General features: G+C 32.9%; 1 protein-coding gene across 1 annotated transcript; it reads left to right on the top strand.

Annotated features, from left to right (window-relative positions):
* Positions 1 to 2220: 2220 nt before the first annotated feature.
* On the top strand, positions 2221 to 7798 carry MKK3 (mitogen-activated protein kinase kinase 3). Its single transcript, XM_085718306.1, has 9 exons — positions 2221 to 2341; positions 2446 to 2703; positions 4534 to 4752; positions 4862 to 4999; positions 5303 to 5470; positions 5824 to 5937; positions 6599 to 6706; positions 6872 to 6963; positions 7388 to 7798. Exons 1-9 carry the CDS (start codon positions 2240 to 2242, stop codon positions 7746 to 7748), a joined length of 1560 nt encoding a protein of 519 aa, XP_085574432.1. The 5' UTR covers positions 2221 to 2239; the 3' UTR covers positions 7749 to 7798.
* Positions 7799 to 10894: the final 3096 nt, after the last annotated feature.

Below are 10894 nucleotides of genomic sequence, written 5' to 3'. Positions count from 1 at the left end.
TCACTTGGGTGGAGTTAAAGAACGACGAAAACGTGACGAACATGTTTTGGGAGCACAGCATGTTCCAGTGGATCGATATGCGGGTAACGTTGCTGAGATCAACTGAAGATATCATCAAGAGTCTGATTCTGCCAGAAGATCGTGATTAGGTAGGGAATGCACCTTCCAACTACAACAATTGTCTTCCTTTAAATGGGGTAATTCAAACTTGCCAAACGGCGGGACTCCAACATTCGACCGGCATTCCCATTGTTCCTTTCAAAAGATTAAAATCTTGTTAGACTGGTTTAGATAAAGGTATTGAAGTGTCAAGGAATGAACCTCATTCTTTTGACACTTCAATACCATTATTTAAACCAAGCCTAAGAATAATTTAATCTTTTGAATGGAACCATGGGTATGCCGGACGAACGTTGTCACAATTTTTATTCGAATTCATGCTGTCACAATTTTTATTCGAATTCACGCTGTGGCAATTTTAATTAATCGAATTCACGCAGTCGCAATTTTAATTAATCGAATTCACGCTGTCGCAATTTTGATTATTCGAATTTACGTTAGACTTAATTAGTTTTTATTCGAATACGCAATTATTCAAAACGCGATTTTTATTCAAAAGCACCATAATGTTAAGGGAAATGTAGCAAAATGTACGTGACATATTAAAAAAAACATAAAAAAGATCCAAAACAATTAGGCATTACAAGCCATTACATTCATTCATCTTCATTGTCACATAAGACAATCGGGTTGCCCGCTACAGTCCCTGCGGCACCTGCTTTTGGTTGAGGACCAAAGTAGCATGTCCTCCCGCTCCTCCTCAACCTCGACTGATTGTACGCCGGTACCTTCGAATCATTCTTTTTCACGGAACCATCACATTGATTCCATGCCATGTTATAGGCGATTTTTCTTTCTTCTTCTCATCACCCTGAACGTTACCCTGATTCTGATTCCGAGACATGTCTACATAAGAAAAAATTGACGATCAAAACCTAAACTAAACAACAATCAAATAAAATCATATAATCAAAAAATCAAAACCTAAACCTAAACCTAAACTATCATCAAAACCTACACCTAAACCTAAACAATTCTAACAATTTTACAACAATTCATCAAAACCTAAACCTAACAATTCTAGCCTAAACTATCCTAAAATCATAAAACATAAACCTAACAATTCTAACAATTTTAACAATTCTACAACAAATCGTCAAAACAATAAAACCTAAACATAAATCTAACATATCATAAAATCAATAAAACCTACATAATCGAAATTTAACAAAAAAAAAACAAACAATTCAACAACAAAACAACAATGCAATAAGATTCAAACAATGTACTTGTTTTTGTGATTGAAATTGACTTGGAATGACTTGAAATGGCTGAAAATCACACCTTGAAGAATCAAAAACGTAACAATGGAGTTTTGGAAACTCCTATTCCAATTCTGTTCTTATAACAAAACTTCAACAGTTAACTACCAAGGTTTTCCTCGGCATTTAACTGCAGCCGGTTCCAGTAAACTTCGACAGTTAATTGCCAAGAGGCATTTGGGTAAATTACTAGTTTTTCTCAGCCAAACCAAATGTGTCAACAACAATTTTCAAAAAACAAACCTAGAACAAAACAAAAACCAGACACGAAACATTAAGTCAGGATAGGATATAGACATGATATGATATAAAGCAGGATAGAAATAGGATATGATAAGTACATGATAAACATTAATCATATCATGTGTTTGATGCACACATGATAACAAACAGGATATCATTATAATTAAATGAAAAAATTGCTCTCATAATTAATTAAATATTGTAAAAAGGGCATGTTATTAATTATAATAGAAAATATATGCTAACATTATTTTAAAAATGACAATATTTTAAAAACGGCAGAATATCAAGATGATAAATAAGGAATGATCTTCTAATCCCATCAGGATAATTTCTAACCCATTCTATGATAGAAATTACAAAGGAAAGTCAGGATAGGATAGGAAAATGGTTTATTTTATCCTATCCCTTTGGTGCATCAAACATGAGATTTAAGCAGTTAATGTATCATATCCTGTCTTCCTATCCTGACCATCAAACGCACCCTAACAACGACACACAAAAAACCGCACATGCGGTACACGTAACATTAACTTACCCCTTTACATTTTCCATTGTTTTTTCGATTGAAATTGTTAATTTTCTGAAACCCATTAAGCTATTTTGATTCAACAATGTCTGGTTTAGAAGAATTGAGAAAAAAGCTTACACCTTTATTTGATGCTGAAAATGGTTTCTCATCAACTTCATCTTTTGACCCAAATGATTCTTATACTGTAATCCCTTATTTCTTTCTCTTACAATCAAACAATTTTTGTATAATTTGTTGTTTAATATGAATTTTGTTTATTGTTTGTTGATTCAATTTTCAATTGTGAAGTTTTCAGATGGTGGAACGGTGAATTTGTTGAGTAGATCATATGGTGTGTATAACATCAATGAACTTGGATTACAGAAGTGTTCAACTTCAAGGTCTGTTGATGAAAGTGATGATAATGAAAAAACATATAGATGTGGTTCTCATGAGATGAGAATTTTTGGAGCAATTGGTAGTGGTGCTAGTAGTGTTGTTCAGAGAGCTATGCATATACCAACTCATAGGATTATTGCTTTGAAGAAGATCAATATCTTTGAGAAGGTATTCTTATGCTATTTTTTTGATTTAATTCGGAATTTCCAATTTCCATTTGAATTTCATGTGGTATGACTAGTTATCTATAGATGTAAGACTTTTAGACTCTGTAGTAAGGAGAGTAGATCAGACGGAGAATAGTCAGATCCTCAGAGGAAGACCTAGAAAAACTATAAGAGAAACTATCTGAACAAATTTAGAGATTAATGAATTGGACCGAAATACGGTTTACGATGGAACACTCTGGTGTCATTTGATCACAATTTGATCCATGTAGCAATAGATATTAATCAGGGTTAAGGCTTGGTCGTTGTATAACTATAGATATTAATTATATTTATAGGGTAGTTTTGTAGGGTAGTTATCAGGGTCCAACATAGTTAGCAAGTTAGCATAGCCATAGGGTAGTTATCAGGGTTTTAAATAGTGGTTGCGGTAACGGTCGTATCACTAACTTTGATACTGCAGAGAATTACTGTCAAATGTGGCTGATATTGGCTCAACAGTGGCTGCGTTGCAGTTGCGGCAACATAAAAATCTGTTACGTAGCAGCCCACTTCGCAATTTCGGACATTTATTTAAAACCCTGGTAGTATTGATAACTACCTTTTCCGCACCTTATACATAATACCATGCATTCCTCTTTCTAGTTTGAATGTATGAGAAATGTCTCTTAGCTCTCCTCAATCCCAACTATCTCGCAATTCAGTTAATATAAATGTGTTAATTTGTTTTTTCAACATAAACGTCTGTTATGTTGCAGCCCAGTTCGTGGTTGTGAACCTTTATTTGAAACCCTGGTAATTATTGATAACCACCTTTTCTGCGCATTAGTTTCTCACTATAAATAATACCATGTCTTCCTCTTTCCAGTTTGAACGTATGAGAAATGTCTCAAGAAATTCTCTCTCAATTATGATAATATAAATGTGTTTTTTTCTTTTCCTGTTGCTTTTAGTTGTCATAAGTTATTCATGATCGGCGTTAAGGCAGCAGTAGTGTACACTAGATATTTATCTGGCCATTTACATGTGGTATTTTCTTGATACTGTGTGATACCTCTTTTGTCTTGATGTTATGTTTTCAGTAATGTTGTCAACTAGTGGTGCTATCAATTTGAACAAATTACTATTGTTCCGCGATATACTATTTAGGACAAAATGTGTTAAATATAGGCTATGATGGCACTATAACACTGTCTGTAGCATAGCGAAATTTGAACCAACCACTATTTTCTGCAATTCAACACCGGTATTGAAGTTGCTGAGTTGCTATTTGTGCGACTCTATTGGTGATATGTGATTAATGCCTGCTTCTAAGGCATAAAAGAAAGAACAATGTGTAAATAATTTCAAACATTCAAGAAGGCCAAATCATAATAGTTTAAAACCCTGGTAGTTATTGATAACTACCTCTTCTACGCCTTCGTTTCTAACTATAAACAACACCCTTGTATTATATTCCTCTTTTCTGTTGGAATGTATAAGAAATGTCTCTTAGCTCTCTTCGATCCCAATTCTCTCTCAATTCTGTTAATATAAATGTCTGTTTTTTTCCTGTTGTTCCTTAATGTTCTGTCATAAAATTATTCATAATTGCGTTAAGGCTTCAGTAGTGTACACGAGATACGTGATCTGTCATAAACTTATTCTTGTTGATGTGTGTGTGATTTGTCATAAACTTGTTCTTGTTGATGTGTGTCACACTCTTGAGTCTTGATGCCGTGTTTTGAAGTTATGAAGTTGCTTCACGTCTGCTTCTAAAGGATTAAAGAAAAAACAACGTGGAAATAATTGTTTCATGTTGACTGATGGTGATACTTTTTGTGGCAATCAGGAGAAAAGACAGCAGCTGCTTACTGAGATAAGGACGTTATGCGAAGCACCTTGTTATGAGGGTCTTGTAGAATTTCATGGTGCATTTTACACTCCAGATTCTGGACAGATTAGCATAGCTTTGGAGTACATGGATGGAGGATCACTTGCAGATATTTTGCGAATGCATAAAACGATACCTGAACCTATTTTATCATCCATGTTTCATAAGCTCCTACGTGTAAGGAACATATATTCTTACTTTTCATTTTAAATTTTCATTACTGAAAACATTGTGAATTGAGACATGCTACTAACTTGTTTTTTTTTTTTTTATAATCTTTTTGAAGGGCCTAAGTTATCTTCACGGAGTCAGGTATTTAGTTCACAGAGACATAAAGCCTGCTAATTTACTTGTAAATCTCAAAGGGGAGCCGAAAATTACTGATTTTGGTATTAGTGCTGGCTTAGAGAATTCAGTTGCAATGGTTAGTATATACTCAATCAGTAATAGTTTGTTGTTGTCACGCTTTGCTTCCGCAGAATTGTTTGCAAATGTAAACTTTATTCTTTGTTCATCTGTGTTGTCAATTGCTGACCACGAGTCGCGAAAAACTGTGGTTTGTTCAAATTCTGCTATGTTGCAGTGTTATAGCGCGGCTATATCTGCTATTTGACAACACTTTGTGCTAAATAGCATATCACATATCGATACCGATTTGTTCATCTGTAGGCTCTATTTCACAACACAGGTCACAAGTACAATACTAATATATGGTGTGCTTTTTCAGTGTGCTACATTCGTTGGAACTGTTACATACATGTCACCCGAGCGAATTAGAAATGAAAGTTATTCTTATCCGGCTGATATTTGGAGCCTTGGTCTTGCGCTTCTTGAGTCTGGTACTGGAGAATTCCCGTATACTGCTAATGAAGGTCCTGTCAATCTTATGTTGCAGGTGTGTGCCGATTCTTCTCCGTGTTACTTGTTTCCTTTTGTTTGTGCTGATTCGTCCATGCTGAACGTTTCTCAATACATGTCTTTCTCTTGTCACAAATAAAATATACAAAGGATATCATTCGATAAATTTAAGATAAATGAGACCGTCCATGTGAAATGTGAGAATGGATATAATTATAATGTACTCAACTCTCAACTTTAACAAAAAAAAAAATCACATATAATGTCAGAGTTCTTTGCCAATATAAAATTGATTGAATATCTGATACGGATGAGTGATGGCTGCATTCTATTAATCTGAGTGCAAACGTACTTCCGTCTGCAAATAATTTTACTAGCTTTTTATGGCAGATCCTTGATGATCCATCACCATCACCGTCAAAAGAGAAGTTTTCACCTGAATTCTGCTCTTTTGTTGATGCTTGCTTACAAAAGGATCCAGATAATAGGCCAACTGCAGAGCAGGTGAGAGAAATGAGACAAAAGCTCGATATCATATCAGCATGGTGTTTAGCAGTTACTATGATTTTGCATTTTAAATGCGCATCCAAACATTTTTACATATGCATCCAATGGAGTCGCTCTAATACTACTTTGTTATGCTGGTTTCTACAATATATCCATAAATATTTATGTGATTAGAACTAATGATTTTAGGTCACAAAAATGAGTTAACTCACAGCTATTACGAGTTAAAGTAAACTCTGATAAAATTGGTAAACTGTTGATTTTACTAGTATTTACAAGTTTACAGTTCTACATTGGTTTGGCCGTAAAATGTAAACTTTTGGTCAATATTATTCGAATTTGGTTTAGTTTTTAATTGTGTGCTGTCATATATATAGGCTATTTTAATATTAGATAAACTCTTGCAAGTTGAGTCTGTAAGTTCCTTGAGTTTACCTAAACTCTCGAGTTTGGCAACCTTGCAGTGCAAAATATTTTGTGCACATGCATTTATTTTCTTTTAATTCACTTTCTGTTTTCATTTGCATTCTTTTCTGCTAGAAAGTATAACGTTGGTTCCAACATTACACACATTTTACATGTCAATCTTTCATTTAGACACTCCATTAGATAAAAACTGTTTATTTAAACTTGATAATTTGATGTTACCCTACTGCAGCTTCTTGTGCACCCCTTCATTACAAAGTACGAGACTGCCAAGATAGATTTACCTGGATTTGTTCGCAGTGTTTTTGATCCTACACAAAGAATGAAAGATTTGGCAGATGTAAGTAGCAACTAGTTATTATCTTTATATTATTTCTTCATCTGTTTCACATAGATATAGATATAACGATATAACGATTTTGACATGTGGGCAGCAGGTTGTGTCAAGAGTTTAGGGCGGTTTAATTAATCTGAAACTGTTAAAACTTTCCATTTTTCTGTGCAGATGTTGACAATACATTATTACTTGCTATTTGACGGACCTGACGATTCGTGGCAACATACAAGGAACTTCTATAACGAAAACTCAATTTTCAGGTGTGTACTTTTTTGTATGTTTTCATTTTGCATGAATTTGTTTTTTTCTTTTCATTTGCACTCTTTTTGTGAATGATATACAGTAGACATGATTCTCTCACAAGAAACTTGTTAGTTATTATGCATCAAACTGAGTAGGCCGTGCTTCAGAGAAATGCTAGCAACACAACACTTTTAAATGTGCATCCAATCAAATTACACTATGATGTCACTTTCAAATCACATTTATGAAAAAGTTTCAAATTAAATCTCTCTTAAAATACACCTTTTTTTTTTATGATTAATCCATGAAAAAGAGTGTACCAGATAGAGTGTGTATTGTTAATGTTTTACATATCAAGAATGGACCATGAGCATTTTTTCTGAAATTTTGAAGCCTTCTAGTTCTAGATCATGCTAAGCATTAGTCTTGTATACTTTGCAGTTTCTCTGGTAAACAACATGTTGGTCCTAACAATGTCTTTACAACTCTATCGAGTATCCGAACAACTTTAATCGGCGATTGGCCACCGGAAAAGTTGGTGCATGTGGTTGAGAAGCTGCAATGTCGAGCACACGGCGAAGACGGAGTTGCAATAAGGGTCTCGGGATCCTTCATAATTGGTAATCAGTTTCTCATATGTGGAGATGGTGTTCAAGTAGAGGGCTTACCAAACTTTAAGGATCTTGGAATTGATATTTCTAGTAAAAGAATGGGTACATTTCATGAACAATTCATAGTGGAACCAACTAGCCAAATTGGATGTTACACCATTGTTAAACAAGAACTGTACATTAACCAATAATGTTACATCATTATTTTTTATGAATTATGTTACATTATTTTTTATTACTATATATTTTGTGTGAATAATGCTAAAATAGTTTTACCAAAATACTTGACGGTAAAATAAAACTCGTCACATGCTCTCCTTTATTTTTGTTTGTAAATATGAATCTATATATCCATTTTTGAATCAAAAACTCTAATTTATAACCGTGACAAAATCAATTTTATTCGAGAACAATCATACATACCAAAATTAATTAGACATATTTAAAATCAATTTCACTCATCAAATAGTGGAAAAAAAAACATAATTTTAGTTAGGCAAATTTATATAGAAGGCATTTTCTTTTGTTGTGAAGATAGTTCACTTTGCTTCTTTTTTTTTGTCTAGATGAATGTTACTGGAATGAAAGAGATGAGAAGGCAAGCTAGGTGTTAATAATTAATAGCATACAAAAATAGTAGTAGTTAGTGTACATTTGGTTTCACTTATAAACGAATCAATTGATTATAAAGGTGTAAAATTGATTTTAACATGCATAGTTGTTCTTGAGTAAATTTATTGTCTCAAAAATTAATTCCAACTTGAAGCTACAAAATGGAGCTTTTGATTTTAAAATCATTTATATATTCAAATTTATTGTTTAACTCATTTTGGTTTTAGGTAATTAAAAAATATGTAAATCACTTTAATTCAATACACACTTTTAGTCAAAATACATTTGACCTAAAACATACACTAGAAAATCCAATGCAAAACTTGTGTTTCCTTCTTGAGTATGCAACTGAACATCTTTCTCTATGTTTTTCTCTTTTTTCCATTTTCATGCAAACAGTTGGAGTCTTGTAGAGTAATCTTAACATGGATAAAAAGAATCCAATGTTAGAAAATTTTGATATAAAGAAGACCGAGCACATCAATAAAAGGGGCACCTCCTCCAACTATACTCATCATCTCATTCACCTTACTGCTTTACCATCTTCACATAATCATTCAAAAAAAAAAAAAAAAAATCTTATAGCTAGCTAGTACTACTCATTCATAAACATTTGAAACATCTCATCAACCTCTAACAACTAATCATGATAACTCACTTTCATTGCTTGAATCATAGAATTTGGTTTCGTTCCCTTTCATCCACTGACTCACTCATCTAAACTTCAAATATCATATCCCTCGTACCAAAACACAAATATCATTGTAACACTCTTTCAACCCATCTAGTCATAAACCAACTGTCACAACATAATACAATAAAAATGACCAAGTCTTCTATCGGTATAACATGAAATATAACTCATTTGTACACATTCACATAAAATAAAATAAATTTAAAAAAAAAATCAATGATGTTAATTGAGGTAACTAAATCATTTTTGTTTTAATTTTTTTATTTTATGTAAGTGTGTCCAAATATTTTTGATTTGAGATTTTATCCATGAAAGACTTAATCCTAAATAATAAGATAGATAAAATGTAACTATAGTTGCTACTGCCTTGTTGGGATCTCTTCTCACCCTTTGCTGTCTTTTGTTTGGCTCTGACGATTATACCCTCTTTCTCACTATTTTTTTTTATTCTTTCACTTCATTGCAAAAAATACAAGACTCTTTTTTTTTTTTTTTAAATAATAATAATACAAGATTCTAGATCTTCTCTTAAGTTTTTATTAGTTTATTAATTTGTTTTCTTTGTTCTTGGTTGTTATAATTTTTTATTGTTATTGTTATGGGTTCCAAGCCCATTCAGATTCATCTTGTTTTATTATAGTTTGTAAATTTTATTTTACTTTTAAAAAATCTTTTTTACTATCATAGTAAAAGATTTGTAACCAAAAAAAATATAGTAAAAGGTTTTTTTTTAGCAGTCACATATCATCTCCTTACACATTCCCACAAACTCTTTTAATTGTTTTATCTACTTCCTTCAATTTTCTATTCAAACTCCCAAACCCCTCAAATCCTTTTTAACTCTTCAAAGTTTATATCTTTTACTTCATGGATGCTCTTACAAAAAAAGGAAGATCGTGACGATGAATGTTGAAACGGAGACTACTACTGCTTTGTAGCTCCAAGAGAAATTTGTAATGTTCCAAGTTTTTTGCCTCCTTAATAATAATTTTTTATAACATTTTTTTGGGATGTATATGATTTTTCTTAGATGTCAAAATATGCCAAAGTTTCATTTCAGCTCAAACGCCATCTTTAACATACTCTTCACTTATACCGCATTAACAAGCTTTACATATTTTAGACATCCTAATAATCAAATAAGGAATAAGAGAGTTATCGAATGGTCAAAATACACACTATGCCATGGTATGTGTAGAACTGTCAAGAAGATTCCGTCAAGTAAGGTATTGTATCGTGAAAGTTTTTTCTGTCACACATTATTATTGCAACTCCTTGCATAGTGGGGACAAGTAAGTCTCATTTCGTTGATATCATTTTCATACAATGTTATGAAGATGATATCAGAGAGAATGATGTTTAGTGCCTTCCCTATGCAAGGAGTTGGAATAATAACACATGACATTAATAGCTGACCCGATATAGTACTATTCTTTAAAGAACATTCACTGCAAGCGCTACACCCACCGTGGAATAGTGTGCATTTTGTCCATCCACAAGAGTATCTGTGCTTTCTTATTATTGCCTTCAATTATTGTGATGTCTATAATATGTAAAATTTGTAGAAGAAGATCACGAGACTTCTCTCTTAGTGCAAGAATATGTGAAAGATTGAGTTTGACCTAAGATGGAACTCTCTTATTCCTCCTTCACTTCCATTTTCTCCATTAGTGGCAACCATCTCTATTTAAACGATAGTCTTGAAGGACATGTAAACACTTGATTCCTCAATTATGCGGTTTTCCATATTTGTTGAGAAGACTATTAAGGTTTTTAGTGGCGTCATAGACAAATAAACACTTGGTTCCTTAACCGCGCAATTTTCTTTATTTGTTGTGAAGACTAGATGTTGTATGGTGGTTCACGTGGAGAGGTACTGCCAAAAAATACTCAACTCAATAGGCAGTTGGCCTGTTCTTGAGCAAGCTAGAAGAGTTGCTCCATAATACAAGGAATATGACGAGTTTTGTCAAACAATACTCATTACTTTGATAGGTGGTCATTATGCTTTTTTTAATCAGTTTGATTATA

This window comes from Medicago sativa, chromosome 6, assembly GCF_051527215.1.
Source record: "Medicago sativa cultivar Bolivia chromosome 6, Bolivia_mono, whole genome shotgun sequence".
In the NCBI taxonomy this organism is placed as follows: Eukaryota; Viridiplantae; Streptophyta; class Magnoliopsida; order Fabales; family Fabaceae; genus Medicago; species Medicago sativa.
Note: the sequence above shows the minus strand (reverse complement) of the source record. Positions and strands in the feature narration are given on the sequence as shown.